General features: G+C 39.2%; 2 protein-coding genes and 1 pseudogene across 4 annotated transcripts in view; 1 reads left to right on the forward strand and 2 right to left on the reverse strand.

The window, feature by feature from the left end:
- Positions 1 to 3,592, forward strand: part of Shrm (Shroom) — a 152,360-nt gene extending 148,768 nt beyond the window's left edge. For all 3 annotated transcript variants that reach the window (XM_012375123.2, XM_012375114.2, XM_012375148.2), the window contains 2 exons: positions 101 to 367; positions 682 to 3,592. In XM_012375123.2, the coding sequence (XP_012230546.1) occupies positions 101 to 367; positions 682 to 933 (519 nt within the window). In that variant the 3' untranslated portion in view covers positions 934 to 3,592. The remainder of the gene's footprint in view (positions 1 to 100; positions 368 to 681) is intronic.
- A 3,138-nt stretch (positions 3,593 to 6,730) lies between these two features.
- On the reverse strand, positions 6,731 to 7,539 carry LOC136996901 (heat shock 70 kDa protein-like). Its single transcript, XM_067348062.1, has 3 exons — positions 7,480 to 7,539; positions 7,039 to 7,407; positions 6,731 to 6,826 (listed from the first exon to the last, which is right to left on the reverse strand). The coding sequence occupies exons 1-3, from the start codon at positions 7,537 to 7,539 to the stop codon at positions 6,731 to 6,733; spliced, it is 525 nt and encodes a 174-aa protein (XP_067204163.1).
- A 7-nt stretch (positions 7,540 to 7,546) lies between these two features.
- Positions 7,547 to 11,793, reverse strand: LOC105676873 (heat shock 70 kDa protein cognate 4-like; annotated as a pseudogene).
- Between the last annotated feature and the right edge of the window lie 8,883 nt (positions 11,794 to 20,676).

The following is a 20,676-nucleotide window of genomic DNA, read 5'->3' on the forward strand; positions in this document are numbered from 1 at the left end:
ATATTATCGTGTTTTCTCAATCTATCGAATCTTTGCTGTAGAAATGCAAACATTGCGCTTAGCATTGTATTTTATATATTTTCTACAAATGATCTTTCAGGAGGAGCTGATGATACGGCTCGACAGGAAGTTGGTAGGCCTTAGGGCCGAACAGGAGGCTGTAAGAGAGGAAGTTGAGGTGAACGAAACTCTAGGTGCCCGAGTTGGTGCGCGTGTTTCCGCCGTGGCCCGTCCGCCGGAAGCGTCAAAGTATCGGAATCACGTGGAGGAAGTCGGCAAGATTATGAGTCTTCTTCTTGGTCTCAGCGATAGGTTGGCTCGCGCTGAGAACGCCCTTCGTAAAATGCCGACCGATCACGCGGAGAGAGTGAGTATTAAATTTTTTCGTTTCTTTTGACATGTGTGCAAACGGTTTCCGTTTAATTAAAAGTAATCATACGCAAAAGAGAGAATACAGTAATTCGAGATAAATGTTTAATAAACAAGAAATTACGAGATTAAATTTTATTACCGTAAATAAAATATATTAATAATCAATATAATTTTAATAATAATTGATAACATTGATAATTTTTTATGGATATTTACATTTTAATTTTCATATAAGAATTTCTAATCATAAACTTTCCATCCGAGATATATAAGTTTATTTTTATTAACTTTTAATATTATTCTGTGCAGAATATTTTAGAGAGCAAACGGAACAAGCTAATGGTTCAATTGGAAGAAGCGAAGATTTTGGAAAACAATATCGATAAACGCAGCAAGAACGTATCGGAAATTGTAAAAAAGTACCTGAGCAATGAGGAATGTGCTGACTACCAGTATTTCATCAACACGAAGGCAAAACTGATACTGGTCGGTCGCGAGATACAGGACAAGGTGAAGCTCGGCGAGGAGCAATTAGCCGCGTTGAAAGAGGCAATTGACTAGTCGTAACAATGGACTTAAACGCTAAGTTATTGTGAGATCGATTCGTAAATAACCGTGCATTTCCAAACGTGAACAATGGAAAAATTTTACATAATGAGTCAATTTGACTCGAAAGCATAGGTTAATAGAGGTGAAAAGTTACGGGAACACAAAAAAACATTGTTTAAGTCTGGTCTAACATTGAAAATCTTTTTAAACATGCAAATGGAAAATAATATATTGCAACAAAGTATTATGAATATATATATATATATATATATATATATATATATATATATATATATATATATATACGTATATATAAATATATTTTGTATTCTGAATGGATATATCTTCAATTACTGTCTAAAAGTATGCTACATAAATAATATTTGCAATTGAATATTTTGAAAAATTTATTTAGGAATCATATTCCCGCATTGAAATCAGATAAAAAATAATATCCCGTAACGACGCGTAAGGGCATCTTTGAGTATGAAAATACTGAGTAACTTGGTGATCGAAATAATGTTAAAAGAAATATATGAAATTTTTTTACATATAAAATAAAATCAAGTCACAGGTCAAACCTGTGAGGATATCCTCATGATCCAAGTGTGATCCCGAAGCCTTAAGTGCCTAGTCTTTGTTAAGCTTGTATCGATTTTATTGTGTTTCTCCCCAGTGATCCATAAAGAAAACATTATCATCTATGTATCGTGTGGCATGATGAAGAAAACTATCACGAGATAGGGCACTACGGTACAAGATAAATAAAGATTTAAAATATATGACATTTTTTTCTAAAATCGAAATTACGCGCTAAAACAATATTGTAATAATTATAGAAATTCATTTATAGATGTAAATACCGGAAACAGACTTAAAATGAAAAAGCCAGAATATACGTGATCGAATGATAAGATCGATCGTTCTCTAAATTTTATAAGGTTGCGTAAGGAATGCGACATGTTTATTTGTGCATATTATTATCGTCTTCTTATTGTTTGATATTAATAATCATTTTGCGTGAATCATATTTGGAAATCAAAATTTTAATATATTTTCTAAATATATATATGTGTATATTTTTATGCGCGAGTCGATCTAAGATACGTGTCGGTAGCGCTGCGCAGTGTAACTCCGGTGCGATGTCCGTATACGTATGCTCGAAGATGCTAACAATTCATTGCAAAGTTAGAAGGCTTTTCGTGAAAAGAAATATGCAACGCAATGATACTGAGGACTCGAGAATGCACGTTACCTGGTTAGCATACTAATTCGTTGTTCGCGACACGAATCGCCAGATTCTCGATCTAAGATTACTTGTGGTGCCTTCTTATATACGACATGTGATATAAGAGTAAGGGGAGTTCATGTTTTGTGCGCGGCTTCTCAACAACTGAGCGATGCAGGCAACCGAAGCAACGTTGTATGTGTATATAATAATAAGTAGGCTAAGCGTATACATGCACACTGACACGCGACACACATTATCCATACATACATACATGCACACGTATACAACGAAGTACTATTTTTACGTATTGTTCTAACCCTCGGGGGTCCCCGCGGGCCCCTATGACGCTTGTGATCTTATTTACTCTATATAAACCCACCAAGGACTCTCGAAAGTATCGCGAAATCGCGCGTCGTATTCGAGCCTCCATGGGTAGTCCAGCGAGAAATTTTATGCCACGGTCACTTTGACAAATTCTCATTTCGTCTTTTTTTTTGTCCCGTTTTACGTTCTCGTTTGTAACTCACACGTTTTCTCCGACTATCCCCTCCCCGCTCGTCGTTGCATTATCGAGGGCGGAGAAGAGAATAAACAAAATTCCATAAAGAGATGGACCTCCGAATCTTTGAGCTCGATAATGAGACACTTATCGAGGACCCAAGGATCTCGAGACGGAATCCATCCCAATTATATCTTTACGTGAAAGATTACAACTTAAAATGCATTCGATTTTATTCAAATTTTTTTACAATGCCCGTTCACAAAACTAACGCGTTCAATCTCAAAAGATATAACTCATATTGCAGATAGCATAACTATAAAATATAAAAATAACGTGTCACAAACCGGGACCAGACGGTCGCGATGATAATAATTGCGCATGAGAAAGACTGAGTACAGGGCATAAAATTTTACGGCATAATAGTCAGTTTCTGTTCCTCGTTTGTTTCTCGTTGTTCGCGAATTGGCTGCGGCGGATATTATGATCTTGCCGTTAATCGGAAACAGCAGCCATACCGTTTATGTTTGTGAGCAGCATTATGCCACGCGGCGGTGGTATCGAATGCGAGTGTCATTTTTACTTCCCTGCCGCAGGATAAGGCGCAGCTGTTGTATATAACAAATTAATCGAAACATGGTGCTCTGGATATCTATTTTTTACGAGAAGAAACGTTCCATTAATTCGTAAGCTGTCATCATAGCTAAAGACATTAATATTTAACGTTCTCGCTGTGTACATATTACCACATATAAATTTACGTGTGATGCGAAGGCAATATAATAATTACACATACACATTTGTGCGTCACCTGTAAGCGACGACGCTAGGTCGTTGTTAGTCTGACAATATTATCCCATACAAATGTACTACGAAATCATTACGATAACTACATTTTTCAAACTCGCTTGCAATAAATAACATGTTGGAATTCAACAAAACGCCTATTTTTTTTATAACAACCTGACACTCATCATCCAAAAAATATTTTTAAAAACAACTAATTTTACGAGAGTTTATTTAGAATAAAAACTTTTTTATGTATATTAATGTATTTTTGGTAAACTCTTTATTGTTACAGTAAAAAACAATAAACCAAAACAAATGTAGACAATAATACGAAAAATATAATTCCATAAAATATAAAATACAACTTTTTAATCAAGAAAATTATATTTTTTAATCATATTTTCAGAAGCCATTTATTTATATTTTTCTCTATCGCATAAAGCAATTTTAATTTAATTGCAAATAGCATAATGAGCTAATTTTGATTAAATATTAAATCATAGTCATGATATATTAAGATAATGTCATTAGAAATATTCGCTAATAAATAAATTTGTAAAATCAGTGATGATATATATATATATAATATTATTATTTAATATTATACTGATTTTATTTATATAGTTTGTATTTACTAAATTAATCCTATCTCTTCGATTGTTGGATCACTAGCAGTTACCAGCAGTAGAGGGCTTACCACATTTGGAAAATTTATCGACATTTTTGTAGAATTTTTTTATAATTGCATACCTAATAATAATTATTGCATTCATAATAATACGACGCATATATATGTGAATCAAATAATTTTTACAATGCCTTTTTATTATCAATAGTAGTAAATATAGGAATTCGAGGATAATACAATACTTCTTATTGTTAGTAGCAGCAGATAACAAAATAGGTATCATCAAACGGAAAATATATCGACGGTTGTATTTCAAAAACTTTCGAATTAGAAATAATCAATTATAGGTTTATATAGTTGCCCTCCCCCCCCCCCTAACGCAAATCGTAAAAACATTTATATATTCGGATTGTACATTGTTTGTACATGAATGTACTATGATTTTTATTGTTTGTACATTTTTCGTTAATTTAAAAAAAAATTACAAAGTTTTCGTAACTGTGCCAATGATAGTTAGCCCCCCCTATGTCGCAATTACGTCACGTAAACTATAACTTATGAATTTATCGTGCTTAATTGTTTGTACGTCGTTTGTACATTATTAATAATCGGTTAAATTTATAATTCCATATTATAATTCCAACATTTGTTTTTGCTTAAAACGCAAGATAAATAATTTTTATTTGAATATGGCGGGTACGGAGTACGGAGCGGGTGCGCATGCGTGTGCGTGCGTATGCGCGCCTGTGCGTGCATATGCGTGTGTGTGCGTGCGTATGTGTGCTGCATGTATCGTGTAGGTGTGTATGCGAGTGAGTGGTGGATGTGTACGCGCGTGTGTATATACACAACACAGCATATACCCACACATATGCACACATCCACTCACACACACAGCATCACATTAGACGGCATTATATCACGGCTATGTCATCACAGCATAGCAAAAGTTAAAAGTTAAAGACTTTTAAAATATCTCTAGAAAAACTATTAATTTTTAAGCTTTGTTTCCATTGAGACTTTCGATCAGCATCAATAAATGATACTGCAATTTCGGCGAATTTAACCACTTTTCATAATGTTTGTGCGGGGTCCTTTTATAGAAATCTTTTAATTATGATTAAAAATTATTTGAATCAATTTTGAAAAGATAGATTTCCTCACAATGTTTTTAGTTCGTGCTTTACGAAACAAATAATTATCGCTAGCTAATCAAAATCTTTGTCGTTGCGACAAATGTAGACATCTCTCGTCAATGCTGCTCTATGTTTTTTTCACAATGTTTTGTTCATCTCCACTCTTTTAAGGTTCACAGTAGTCATATATGTAGTCATCTATGGCTTAGTTTACACCGATTGTTTAGTACGCGTACCAAATACTAAATCTGCTTCTCCGATAGGTATAAATCGTTTAGTGTAAAATCTACACCAATCAAAGAAGCTGATTTAGTACTTGGTACACGTACTAAACAATCGGTAAATATTCGCACATAATCCCCTTTTAATAAAATTAAGAATAAATTACATTGTCTTGTTGGCATTTGATTCTATTGATGTAAAATATTGTGATTTATCCATAACCGCTGTGGATAATATTTGTATTATAGAATCGAATGGACAAGTATTTCTTGCAAAATAGGGTTGTTTATCAATTAAAATCGGTTGATTGACGTTATAACCATTTTTTAAAAGCATTAATTTTTTAATATCTTTAATACGATTGTTACGATGACGAATATCTGGTTCAGATTTGTAATAATAACTACATCTTTTCTTTACATTTTCTTTCTCTTCACTTAATTTTTGATCACTGATTTGATTATTAATATTATTATATACAATTTCTTCAATGTTAGGAGATTTTAAGAAATTTCGACAGTTTTTCTGATTTTCTATACTCGATAATATTGATGCTGATCGAAAGTCTCAATAGGAACAAAGCTTAAAAATTAATAGTTTTTTGTCTAGAGATATTTTAAAAGTCTTTAACTTTTAACTTTTGCTATGCTGTGATGACATAGCCGTGATATAATGCCGTCTAATGTGATGCTGTGTGTGTGAGTGGGTGTGTGCGTATGTGTGGGTATATGCTGTGTGTGTGTATACACACGCACGTACACACCCACCACTCACTCGCATACACACCTACACGATACATGCAGCACACATACGCACGCACACACACGCATATGCACGCACAGGCGCGCATACGCACGCACACGCATGCGCACCCGCTCCGTACTCCGTACCCGCCATATTCAAATAAAAATTATTTATCTTGCGTTTTAAACAAAAACAAATGTTGGAATTATAAATTTAACCGATTATTAATAATGTACAAACGATTAAGCACGATAAATTCATAAGTTATAGTTTACGTAATGTAATTGCGACATAGGGGGGGGGGGGGCTAACTATCATTGGCACAGTTACGAAAACTTTGTAATTTTTTTTTAAATTAACGAAAAATGTACAAACAATAAAAATCATAGTACATTCATGTACAAACAATGTACAATCCGAATATATAAATGTTTTTACGATTTGCGTTAGAGGGGGGGCCAACTATATAGACCTATCAATTATTTATATTATAATAAAATGTAATATTTTTTCCAGTCATATCGATCTATTTACAGAATATCAAATAAAGTCAAGATTTCCTAAACTATCAATATTGATTGCGAGTACCGGATATCAGTTATAAGGTAATCCTCAGGACATTGAGATATCCCTAAGATGTCATAGGATGTTTTGTGCTGTGTGGGAAAAGTGCCTTATTGTGTTAAATGGCACATTCTTTTTAATTATTTCGATAAATTTTTTGTTATTGTAATTTAAACAATTTTATTGTAGTAAAGCCAGCTTAAAAAGCGATATACGATGCATAAAATTATATCGGTCCTGTTTCAGTCTCTCCGTCATATGATTTCTATAAATACCCAGAATCCAATAAAAAATGCAGGAATACTTTTTCGATCTCTTTGAGCTTTGCCTCGAACTCCTCTTTCATCGATAGAGTATTGATGTCCATCCACTTGATAATCTCGTTGCATTTCTCGTTGATGCGCTTTCGATCAGCCTCTGAAATCTTCTTGATTTTCTTCTCCTCGGTCGTGCTCTTCATGTTAAAGCAATACGACTCGAGATTGTTCTTAGCCGCGACCCTTTCCCTTTGTTTCTCGTCCTCGGCGTGATATCTTTCCGCTTCGTTCACCATTCGCTCGATGTCTTCCCTGCTGAGGCATCTCTTGTCATTGGTAATCGTTATTTTGTTCTCCTTGTTCGTCGATTTTTCCACCGCGGAAACACTCAGGATGCCGTTGGCGTCGAACGTAACCTGGGGGCGAAAAAATTTCGTAAAAAAAATCGCGGCATTCCTCCCTCGCTCGGCTTCCCTCTTCAAACAGACCGTCTGCTTTCGATTTCTTTCGTTCTCCCGTTCGATTCCGTTCCGTTCGCCGACCAGCATCCGGATGCTTATCCGAACGGTCTGACAATTTCAATAGAGCCCCTTCCGATTCGTGCGCCGATGGCAACGGGCAGAAAAAGAATCTCGAGACATGAGAATCGCCCTCTCTGCCTCCGCTCTTATCCTTTGAGCCGACCTATACATCTTCGCTCGAGGATCCTTCTCCCTTTCTTTTTTCATTGCAAGACTCGCGTCTCGGTACAGTCCATTCCGGGGCCTATTGCCCCGTAGGATTGTTTTCTTATCTCCGGCGTCGATCGTCGGAAACGTTTATTAGCAGTTTGAGCCCTGGAGGCTCCCTCTTTTAATTACTGATCGGCGATCGTTAAAATGGTCAACCGTGGTAAAGAAAACGCTGTAGTGAATCTTGTGAAGAAAGCAACAGCCTTCTTCGAAGACAATAAAAACTAACGCCAAGAAAGATCATACTTCGTTCCGATAGTATTGATTTTTTCTCATGACATGAGAAACGTCATTTGTCAATGGCACGACTGCTTTGACAGTTCGACGCGCATCGTGTTTTAATACAATTTAGAAATTATTATCGTTAGTAAATTCGTCAGTATTGCGAACAATGTGAATAAAGTGAATAAAGTAAATAAGAACTGAGTGAAGTGAATAAAACGTATTGAATAAAGTGTTGTGCAAGGGTCCTTTCGAGATACGATGTCCCTGAGCGCGCGAAATTCTGACAAGTTGATTGGTAAGCTTTAAACCTTTCCCATTCAAATACTATAATAGCCTCGACATTTTGACATTAAGATTTTCGTCTCCAAATGACCTCAGGAATCTGCCATTAACGGGTGATACGGTAGGTCTGGGACACCCTGTATATAAAGTCTCGTGTCACTATATATATATAGCCATATATATAGCTTTATTGCTGTAATATATCAATCCTCGATGGCATTAGTTAAAGATAAATTCATACAAAAATATAAATATATTAAATAAATTAATTGCTACAAAATTCAATATTTATATCTTGATAAATTATGAAAATTATTTTTTCATAGAATATTTCTTAAAAGAATGTCACGATAACTATTATTCGTAGCAAATATATTGCTCTACGAATAAGTATATTAACGCCAATACAAGATTCTTTAATTTCTTTAATTTCAATCTCTTCTCTTTTCACTTCAATTAAGATTAGAATTAAATTTCTCTGTTATTATTAGAAATTTTGAAAGAATTGGTCACAATTTATAAACATTTTTTTACAAAAATGTTCAAATTAGAAGATGAAACTTTTATGTTCTCTTTGTATTTTCCGGCATCTGGATTATCTCTAAAATCCCGTAATGCCTGATTCTGTGTAGTCTGAAAAAAAATCTACTTCGATCTGAGGTATCCCTCGCGGTGCCAGTGGGGTGCCAGAAAGCTCAAACTTCCCCAAAATTGTTTTCTGCCATCATCGCTCTTTCCCCTTCGTAAACTTGTGTCAGCACGCTCGGCTGATTGTCGGAGTATGTGGTGAATGTCTGCATTTACTTTGTTGCCGCGTTGGGATCGTCGATTGCGTTTAATGAAAGCCATCATCACACCGCCCGCAGTCTCGATGCCAAGCGACAGAGGAGTCACATCGAGCAACAGCAGATTCTGTACGACTTCAGATTTATCGCCGTGCAAGATGGCAGCTTGAATCGCCGCACTGTAGACCGCAACCTCGTCCAGGTTTATAGACTTGTTTAATTCCTTGTCGTTGAAGAAATCCTAAGACGAAGACGGTAGAAAGTTTAGCGCTGTCAGTTCTCGTAATTTTATCGAAGAAAAATATGCTCCGTCTCTCCACAGTGATGATAGAAATAGCAGGAGTGTCTGTTGATTTTGTCATCTAGCTCATTAATGCTGTAACGAACACCTGGGCGCAACCTTCGTGTTTTCTCTACGCGTGCCACCCCTGTAACTTTTCTTCGCGTTGCGATGGAAAAGGGGGCGGCAATGAAATTGAATCTAATTTTAATGTGTTTTGTCAAACGTAAACACTCGGCATTCTCTTGGCTTTTATCCCAAGAAATTGAATCAACAAATATTAATTTATCTGATCAAGTAACGAGCTGTTTTTATCACGGCAAGTCTTTGAAATAAATACGCGCATCAGTGGCAAAAATGATTTACGTGAGATTATCTGCAGAAGCTTCTGAAATGCGCGGTATCCTTGTTGATCCACCGACAAGAACTATATCTTGGATCTTTGCTTTGTTCATTTTAGCGTCACGTAGTGCCTTTTCCATTGGCTCTAGAGTGCTTTTAAAGAGATCCTGGTTTAGTTCCTCGAAACGGGCGCGCGTGATAAAGGTGTAAAAGTCGATGCCATCAAGCAGAGCATCGATTTTAAGACTGGCCTGCGTAGAAGAGAATAGGGTCCTTTTAGCACGCTCGCAGGTGGTTCTCAATCGACGAACAGCTCGCTTATCCTTCATCAGATCTTTCCTGTATTTCGTAAAGTATGCAACCTGTCGGTTATTAAAGTCTTCTCCGTCGAGATGAGTATCGCCGGCTATTGCTTTTACCTTTGGCCAATATTGTTAATGTACGGCGTAATAAAATAAGAAAAAATATCAAAAAAGGAAGAAATATTAGAATATTTTTGTTTAAAAAATTATCCAATTCGATCTAAATTGGAAATTTCTGAAATAAATTAAATTATTATTGTGCTGGTAAAAACTGAATTTTTCGCACTATAACTATTTGATATCTGAAAATCATTTGCTTTTCTAAATTGTAAATGCCTGCAGCGTAAATCATTATCTTATTGATGCGCATGAACTAGACACGCAGGCTCAAATGTACCATCGTCGATAGTCAGTATAGATACGTCGAAAGTACCGCCGCCGAGATCGAAGATCAGAACGTTCCTTTCACCGCGACCCTTTTTGTCGAGTCCGGCGATGGCGGCTGCGGTCGGCTCGTTAATGATCTTCAGGACATTCAGGGCGGCGATAGTGCCCCGCGTCCTTCGTGGTCTGGCGTTGAGAGTCGTTGAAGTACGCCGTGATCACGGCATTCGTGACGGCCGTGCCCAAATAATCTTCCGCAATTTCTTTCATTTTGATCAGGACCGTCGAGAAGATCTTCTCGGGAAGGAAAGATTTCATCTTGCCCTTGTAATAATACGCAACGAGTAATTAATGGAGCCAGTACAAAGATGAAAAATATTTACCCGGATGAAACTTATGAAGAAAGGAACGTGCTTAGTCAGTATGACCGACCCGGTTCTCCGCGCGACAGGCAGGTATTTTTTCTGTTTTTTTTTTTCATTAAATGCACATCAGAACGAGGTTTTCTCTGCCATTTATTTACGTAATTAATTTGCTCATTTTATATTCGGATTTTCAGCTTACCACCGTCATCGATGACCGTGAAGGGCCGGTGCTTCAGAATCACCGAATGCATCTGCCGATTAAATCTTTCGTCATCTGTGAAGCGATTTTTCGTCTGAATTGAAATCAAATTAATTTTTTCGCAGATAAAATAGAAATGCACAAAATTGTGTATATCTTAAAAAAAATATTTGCCTATGGCTACGCTCTTGAAGGTTAAACGCATCGCTGTGGTGTAACGCCAGTCAACTAAATTGCGGCAGGATAAATTGCCTAATTGAAGGGGAATGTGAGTCCAGTTAGGATGGCCACTCCGAAAGGAAACGATTGTGGCTATTATCAACATCATAAACACGGTCTGTTACGGCGGATCCCAGGTTTGTGTACGAGCGATAGTAGATTTCGGAGCGTCGAGTCGATTTGGCGGCGCCGAAATGAGCGCATTACCGACTTCACCGGTAGTTCCGGTAATTCGTTCTTTCCTCTAACAATGGCGAAATACTGTGGCTGCGAACAGAAATAAGACAAAAAATCGGATATATTGTGCAAACCCCGCACTCGTTGCCAATTCGCTTGATTTTGGTGCTGCTTTCGAAATTTTATTCGAGGTTGTTGTGCAAATAATTGCAAAAAATGTTTTCAAAATAAGCTCTCCGTGTAATTTGTGCGGTGATTGGGAGCTTCGTCAGTAATTGACACAAATCTATGCAGAAACGCAAGCTCATAAAAAATCATATTGGTCGAATTCACGGCTACTTGATTTTTCGCCGTATCGTCGATTAACCGTTTTAATATCCGTAAATGCGACATAGCTCGGTGTGATGCGATTCCCCTGATCGCTGGCAATGATCTCCACTTTGCCATGACGGAAGACCTCGACGCAGGAATAGGTCGTACCTAGATCGATGCCGACTGCCGGTGCTGTCATTGCACATGAAATTTTGGGGAGCAGCGATGTGGACTTAATCGTTGAATCGCGGTTCCGTTGTTTCGTAACATCCCCGGCGTTGTCTATTGTCCTGTCAATTTCGGACCTTCGCCGTTCCGAGCGTTGCGATAATTACAGCAATGAATTATGTAGAAACTGTGGGCCGATTGCACCCTTGCGCCAATATGAGCACTTATCCCCGGTTAAATTGATTTTCTATTTACAATTACATTTACAATTACATAAGACGTGTTATCGGGCATGTTATCGGAAATACAATATTAAAGCATTTTGATATATATTGATATATACTTCTATTTTGAAATTTTGTGTAAAAAATAAAATATTTCTAATAATGACTTTATATTGTGGCTCAAAATATCGAACACACAATAGCATGCATCAATCTTGCCAGTCTGTCCGTGTTATTATGTTCCACGACACGTTGATTACTAACGATATTTTAATTATTATATATTCGATTAACGATTAATACAACAGACACAGAGGGTTGATTAAAATGTTGATTGCCATGCCGGTGACCAATTACATGGTGCTTTGTGGCAGAAAGTGGGGCGCAGTAGAAAAATATGCAGGCGAGATAAATGTAATTTTAGCAATCTGCGCAATTTAAAATTCTGCCCCGCATAACAATTTTGAAAACGGCCAGAAGATTTAATATGAATTGTACGTAAATACGACACGTGACACGTTGACTCCCTTACCATCGTATAACCTGAAGAGAGCTGGAAGTGTTCGTGACTGGCGTCGTGAACCGAATGACGAACGAAGGGTGGCAACTACATAGCCTATCCCTTTTATGACGTCATAATAAAGTTCTGGTATCGCTCGACTTTTTTCTTCCACTCTCGGTAATGACGAAGTCTTATGGTCTCTCTCTTTCTCTAGTTTTTTTCTTTTTTTCTCATCTTCACCGTTGACTGCTATGTAATTTTTCTTGTTCGAACTAATTCTAATATAATACTTCATTGACTAATTTTTACTTTCGATATATAATACGCAATTAAAGAGTAAATTGTACTAGAAGCAATTTATTGAATAAATTACTATAAATAGAATAAAGATCTGTGAAATATCTATGATTTTTGTGATATTTATAATAATATCACTCTATAATTTCAAAAAATTATGTTATCGTTGCAGATCAACTTTGATTTATATAAGATAATGAAGCAATCCAGTCTAATTTCCGAAGTAATCGAAGATCGCTAAAATTTATCAACTCTTGTTAGAGCAAACTTTCTATTTATAAAGGCATCAGAAACTACTTAAAGAACGCAGATGGTGATATATCTTGCGATCAAGATGGAAGGATCGGTGGTTTTGCGTCTTCGTTACTTCAGCCTTTTTACCTGAAACGCCGAACTGGAAAGCGTAGCCGATCGATTATCGCTTAACCGAGTTAATTCGGTAACGTGTACCGCGCTTACGTTCAGGATACAGGTACACGGACGCGTACGCCAAGAGGTCCGCCCTAAACTGATCCGTCGCCGAAATGGAGGGGATTTTAACGAGACGCCGTCAGGATGATAAATCCTGCTTCGTAGAAAACAATGAATAGCTTCACAGAGTGTCATGCGTTCTTAATAATTCACTTCGACGTGACGTCAGCGTACGGAACGCGGATGACGCGACACGCGAGATAAAAATAAGAAGGAAGGAAGGCGCGGAGAGAAGAAAGCGGAGGAAGTGTCTGATAAGTTTTCGCTTCGTGACGATAGCGCGAGACAGACGCGTCAAGAGTGACGAAGAGAATCGAACCAAATATCGGAATTGAATCGAAGGGGTCCAGCTCTCGTAAATATGTCATCAGGCCGGTAAACAAGGGCGCATGAAGCCAATATAAGCACTTCCGCGCGCGGTTATACACACGCATATACACCGTGAAAGCGGAAGCGGTCGACGGTCGTGATCGTGGTCGCGAACCGACCGAGATTTAAGTCCAGGAAATATATCGTTCCGCGAGGAGGCGGACGGAAGCGACGAAAGGGATAACACGGAACTGTGTGTATCGGCGACAGGAGACGGAAGAAAACGTGGTGGAGAAATAGAGAGAATATAGAGAGAACATCGGCGTGGGCCGGAAAGAGAGGAATATAGAGGAAAGCGAAAAGCTCAGGCGGACGATCCAGTCGCCACGAATCTTGTTTCTCTCCCCGATTTCTGGCCGCGATTCAACAACCGCCATTCAACCGCGATTTCTCGAATCTGTACTTTAGTCACTGATTTTGCAAGTTCGCAATGCCCGCTTTTGCACGAGGCTGTAACCGTATGGTGTAGATAGTATAAAAAAATTGAAATGTTGCAGATACATATCGATCAGATCGGATTAATAAACCTCAATTAAATCGCGCACTAGTGAAAGCAGAAAGCGACACGTTCCAATATTTTCAAAAATAAGTTGTTCGAATATTGCTCAACGCGGTAAGGGGCTTAGCAAATCGCGCGCACACGCTGTGTCCAATATGGTGGTCGCACGAGACCAAAGCGATATATCCTGAAACGCTTACAGTTATTACAGATCCCGCGTAATATCCACTCGGACATTGCCCAGGCGGTTTACGCGATAATTCGCCGATGACAACATCGCGATAAAATGAAATCGGTCTACAGCTTTTATAACGGGTTTTAGACGCGAAGAAACGCCTCACCGATAGTCGCGGCTATTGCGCTGCCTCGCCGCTCTTCCTAAAGAAAAAATCGACTGGAAGTCACGGATAAAAGATAAAATGGATACGGCATGATTTTCTCCGCACAAAACAATAACGACATTCTCCGGCTTCTTTTCGCATCCACTTCGTATTTCACTTATTTTCCGAGAAAATGAAACTCTGGTCTAAAATAAGCCGAGTTGACGTAACACCTCGTTGTATCGTGCTTTCGAATCAAGAGTGTCGGGCCTTTCAGAGGACACATATAGCGACACATCTAATACGATATTCATGAAATCCGATGTGGCCCTCAATGAGATGGCTCACATGTCTTGAAATATGAACGAAAACCACGAACGCACGAGAGCGAATTTACGCCCCGCGCGTTTCTTTTTTTATTTTGTTATTTTCGTTGTTCCATTCTCCGTGATTCACCAGAGGTTTAGATTTAACTTGAATATTACAACGCTTCAAATTACATCTTCATGGTGAAATTATTACCGCGCCGCGTAAGATGCCTACGCGTACTACGCCGCTTAAAACTTCTCATCTGATATTCATGACCGGGGAACTTTTTACTCCCCTATTATGCGAAGAAATACGGGACGTTAACGATTAGAGTTTTTTAATGAAATCATCAGTAAATAATCGGTAAATTCTGGCATATTTGCATATATAAATTCTAGGAATTCACGTACCTGTATCTGTGTCTGCGCTTTTTTTGCACGTTTACTTATCATTCCGCTTTTTTACACTTATCGTTAAACATTCCAAGTTAAACTGTAGGCACATTTTAAAAGACAACGGTATGAGAATACGACTTATGCATACAACTGACTGATACAACGGTATACGTTACTTCAGTTATTTCACAGGTGTGACGATCGATTAACAAGTATCGTGTTACCTTTGGGGAATTTTTGTCACAACTCTCTTCACTGTCGTACTGTGCCGCGGTAAATACGGATATAATATTTCTGTGTTTCAATAAAATCACAAATAAATTGTAATAGTTACTCGTTACATCGCACGTATTAATATTCCGCGAAAATCCAAAAACAAGCAAAAATATTAAGTATTGTAAACTATTCTACAAAATTTCCGAGTGCATAAATGCAGAAAATAAGAGACTATGCAGTCGTTGGTTGATCAAAGCCCGAGGAAATGAAGAAACCTATTAAATTGTGGATAGCAAGCCTGATTGTAAAACAAATTGCTTTATACCCGCGTATAGTTGTATGGCTAACGAATCCATTTCATTAGATTCGCGAAATGAAAGTGGAATGGCTGTCGTTTACAGGTACGAGCTATCTGCCTGCATCCGGCCAGCATAGTTAACCGCTTGCTAGCGGCATTTATTATATTCCGTAAGCTACGTAAATAAATTAAAGCTCATCAAAGCGACAGCAAAGACTTGCGCGACTCCCCTGTTAACCCGCTTCAGTAGCTTGCGATAAATGAGAATGCTTTAGATACACCGAGATGATAGTATCATGGACCACGCGACATTCTCTTCGGTCAAAGAAACCTTAATCTCTCGACCATGTAACATGAAGAAAGGCGTCAGCCGGCGTTCGAGGCGGAGCATGTTTTAATGATACGCCCGAATAAACTATCCCTGTCGCCGAGCACTTCATCGGCGCTCCTGCAATCCGCGAGTGTACCGGCGACCGAATCCGTGAGACGTGAGGAAGCATGCCGCGTCATTAATTTATGCATCGAGCGCAGGTATCCGCGAGCACGTTCTTCGTGGCGGTACCTTAATGGAGCATCGGTTATCGGGAAAATTTCCAATAAGAGATTCGAAGGCACTCAGTCCGCCCTCGGTGGATTCCTAAGGTGCTGAGCTCAACGCGCGCGCGTCACGTAGGCACGTATCTTCCGAAGACGGTTTCGGTGCTTGCTGCGCGCTCCGCCATCGGGACAGCGCGAATAATGTAATGTGCCAATAAAAATGCAGAGTGCGGCGCTACTTCGGCTGCCGGAAGACTGCGGTCACACATGTCGGAACGGGCCCGCGCACACGTTGAACGCAGGCAATCTCCGCGATCGATCGGATGAATCTCAAAGCTGTGCGTTTGGATTGAATCTTCGTGAGACGTTCAGCGAGAGCGGCTAGAAAATAAGCGTCACAAGTGCCGCGACAGTTCGTCCTGCCGTCTCGCTGCATTTATGAAAAATCAATGCGGCGGAAAGAACGTCGAGTGTCGCGTATTAAAAAGATCAGAAATCAAAGTGGTGTATTAAGTCTGATTAAATAAAATAAAGTAAATGCGAGAAGTTGTATGCAATTAAAAGGATATTGAAACTCTGCCTACACATTCCCTTTGTTCTTGCAGCAAGAACGACAAGATGGAAAAAAACAAGAGTCTAGACGGAGAAGGGGAAGTTAAGAAATCCCAGCTGCATTCTCATGCAGCCGTCCGCGGCAGTCAGACTCATTAAGCACTGTGGACAAATAGATGTTAGCAATAGAGAACGTCCAACGTCGGCTTTATATTCGCAATGCAAAAATGTTCCGCGTCGTGGAGAGACATTACATGAGCAAGAGAATGCGGTTAATACCGCCTATATATACGCACGTCCGCTCGCGCAGCGACTACAGGATACTGCCGCAACCGTCAGTTGATGACGCGACTGTACACGCATGGCTGCGTACCATCGATTCGCGGATCAGAAACGGTCGCATAGTTGCATGAATCAAAGCAATTATCGGTCTCGGCGTTTCCCCCATGCCCGTCGTTCGACGCTTCGTCGGGAATCCGCGCGCATTTCGCTCTTATGTTATTATTCCGCTATCATGCTGCGCCGATATAAAAGCGCCATCGCGATAAAGGAAACGACGCCGACGAGCGAGACGCTCGGGAAGGGGAGAAAGATTCCCGGAGCGTGTTACCTGCTCACGACTGTTGGAGATGAATGCAAAGCGAGGCGGCGCTTCGCATTAACCACATTACTCGTTTTACTCTTTCCTTAATTAACGTTGATTGAATGCGAATGCCACGATCCGCCATCGAGAGTTCTGCGAATACTGTATCTTTTCTGGAAATGCTCGTTTTCACTTTTAGCCCTTTAATTTTTATTTCGCAAACTGATGTCGCATCAATAGAAATCACTGTTCAAAAGTCTAAACTTTTTATTTACAAAGTAGAATATAAATTTTTATGCAAAGGATACATGAATGAATTAAACGTTTCGCTGAATAAAATTAAAAAGTTTAATTCAAACACATGCGAGATCGTGACATATGTGTTTTAAAAACGATGCGCCGTGGAAATATTGCGGAAATTTTATGGGGGACGTTCTAGTTAATCGGAAGATTTGTACAATGCTGCGCAATACTGTAGCGAGAGAAATCATCGAGAGCATTGTCACCGGTCTGTTTAGAAGCACTTTTAAGTTCATTCGCATCGCCTGATTACGGGATTATCCCGCCAAGATCGCCCTATCGTCTGCACGGGACATCGGATTTATAACTTTAATGCCGGCAATAGAGTAGTATTACTTCCTCCCTTTTCTCCCCGTCAGCAAAATTAAACCACATTTCTATCCGCGAAAATAATCGAGATTTATAAACCGTCGAGCGCGTGGCGACTCCGAACGAATGATGGAAACTTGTATCTAGAAACCACGAGTTCCTTCATTCGCAGAAAGCAACGGTGGAGTACGGTGCTTTTATTCTTGTTCGATGCAGTCATCCTGGGATCGATGCAACGGAAAATGTAATCAACTGCTTATTATCAGTATGCAGAGCGCCATTACTAGACGATACCTTGCAATAGTCAGTCAACGTGGTTGCATGATTAGAATGCAGTTCCGCCGTTATGCTTAATCGAACAAGTACATAAGAATGTTATATATTTACGTCGCGAAGCAAAGTGCTCATTAAATTATTAGATTGCACTAACTAAGCCGTTTATTTTACAGCTTATTTCTGCTTCTTGTTTATTTCACACATGAAGCAGATGAAGGAGGAACTATTCTTAATAGCATTAAAATTAATTATAAAATCGCTATTTATCGCAGTCACGATTTACATTCAACTGAAGAAAACTTTTTACAAATATATTTTACATGTCATTTGCGTTGAACCGTTCCGTCATTTGATAAATGCGTTGTACCGTTGCGCCGCGTAATTAAGGCTGCAGTTCTCGAATATGGTACTCGAGACTCTGTTCTTTACTTCATCGTAGCACGATATCTTCACGTATCGCGAAATGACTAGAGCGCGGCTGCTCGCCTTGAGCGATTCGGATTACGTTAATTAACGAGACGAAGTTACCGAGCGAAAGGAGAGTTTCCGCGTCGAATCGTTCCGGGGAAACAATTCGTGTACCGCGCCAGAAGCTGCTACCGCCGTCAACTCGCACGATTCTGTCCAGTTTCGGGTATTACGAAGTTACGTATGTTCGTACCTAACATACCCACGTGTTCCTACGTAGAAATACGCGCGGGAGTACGCGTAGTTGCCATGATTCATCTCATTACAGAGAAACCAGATCCTCCGGCACAATGCGTCGCTGCTGCACGCGACAACTCGGCGAACGCGCGTCCTCGCGCGTGCATTCGTTCGTAATTAATTACAGGCGCGTGCACTGTCTCTGCGACAAAGTGCAGAATACCTACCTATCTACGTAGGCTACGCCCGCGGTTCCGTCGGTAGATGCGTGCAAATCGGCGGGAAATTATCAAGACACATTCCATGACAGCGCATACTTAATGTGCATTGATTGAGTGTCATTAGCGAACATCGATGAGTGCGCTTACTTCGGTGGCTGTCGTTCATCGCAGACTCGATTATCTACATTATATAGTTTCCGCCGCTTTTCGTACCGCGATCCTTAACGAAGAGTATTAATCGGGTTGTGAAACCCGCAAATTTGTGTAATTATAAAAAAATGTCGGAATGCGGAGTATGCGGGTTGTTGGTGCGCGAATCGGGCGAATGCAAGAGGATGCGAGCGATTACTAACAAACTTGGCGAGAATAATGAACAGGTAAAGCAGCATTTTTTATATCAGTCGCATGTAACATTAATGTTTCAAATATAGCAATCTCTGCTAATTGTCAAAATAATACATTACACGTTATTATTATGCCATATGCTTATCGCGTGATTTGATTGTCAAATTCATGATGCGTTCTAACTGCTTGTGGGCTAATATTTTCCAACTTTTACGATTAAGTTTAACGTATGCATCGAGAACATACCGATTTATTACACAAAATTATATATAGAAGAATTATACACAGTACATAATAAGCACATATGTGCGCATATAATAAAAATCGGGTAAGTAATGATAGATTGAGGGAATCAGAAAGGCTATAGCGTGAAATTTTTGGAGCTACACGTACGATGATATACATGATTCATGTCCAGCCGGTTCTTCGACCATTCGCCCATAAAGGGACTTCCATAATAGGTGAGTTCCGCTGCAATGGCTGACGCTATCTTTGCACCGGTACATTGTGCGCCGCACGTCGTGTCATGTTCGACGCTATGATCACGTACCGTCGCGATATACAGAATATTATAGAGCAATCACTTCCTTTAATATCTATTTGTACAGATAATTTTTTGGCGCTCTAAACATTTATGATGGCTTGAAACGTATACCTCATCAGAACATCACGTTAAATATTAACCTAAAATTTTTTTATAAGCGATCGCACGTTTGCTACGTGTCTTACTTTTATTTTACATTGCAAATATCCCGTGTCACAAGTATTTACTTTTTAAAATTAAATACCGAAAGCAGAGTGTGCCGAGAAAAAAAGTAGCCGGAAGAAGAAGTTATATGTACGCGGTGTTTGCAGAAATTACATTAAAGCTTAATATTTTCATACATATACCGACGAGTCAACAGCGCAAATGTTCTGCAAAGAAAGTGACCACTGGCGAGTGTTTGTCACGCAATTAAATATGCTCGGGGGAGACAGAACATATTTTTGTCAATATTTATGCCGCGCCACGCGCGACGAAAAATGAGAGTTCGCTCCTGAGGGAATACAGAAAAGAGCGGGGCGCAACGAGAGCAGTAAAAAGACGGATAAAGTTACTGTACAGCCACTGAAATAAATGTCACGAGTTAGTTACTGCCCTGTGAAGTGTACCACACACATATTCGCATGTACTACTCACACACACTCCTTATTCGGCGCGGCGCAAACTTAACATACCGCATTAATTCATCTTTTCCTTTACTTT

The sequence above is a fragment of the Linepithema humile genome, chromosome 1, assembly GCF_040581485.1.
Source record: "Linepithema humile isolate Giens D197 chromosome 1, Lhum_UNIL_v1.0, whole genome shotgun sequence".
NCBI classification, from domain to species: Eukaryota; Metazoa; Arthropoda; class Insecta; order Hymenoptera; family Formicidae; genus Linepithema; species Linepithema humile.

What these genes read in the sequence shown, in the direction of transcription:
- LOC136996901 (XM_067348062.1), bottom strand. Translation starts at nt 7,539, where the DNA reads ATGCTGGTCGGCGAACGGAACGGAATCGAACGGGAGAACGAAAGAAAT. An exon ending in AAAGAAATCGAAAGCAGACG is followed by an intron (nt 7,408 to 7,479) that starts GTCTGTTTGAAG and finishes TTTCGCCCCCAG; the next exon opens with GTTACGTTCGACGCCAACGG. An exon ending in AGCTCAAAGAGATCGAAAAA is followed by an intron (nt 6,827 to 7,038) that starts GTATTCCTGCAT and finishes TTTCCCACACAG; the next exon opens with CACAAAACATCCTATGACAT.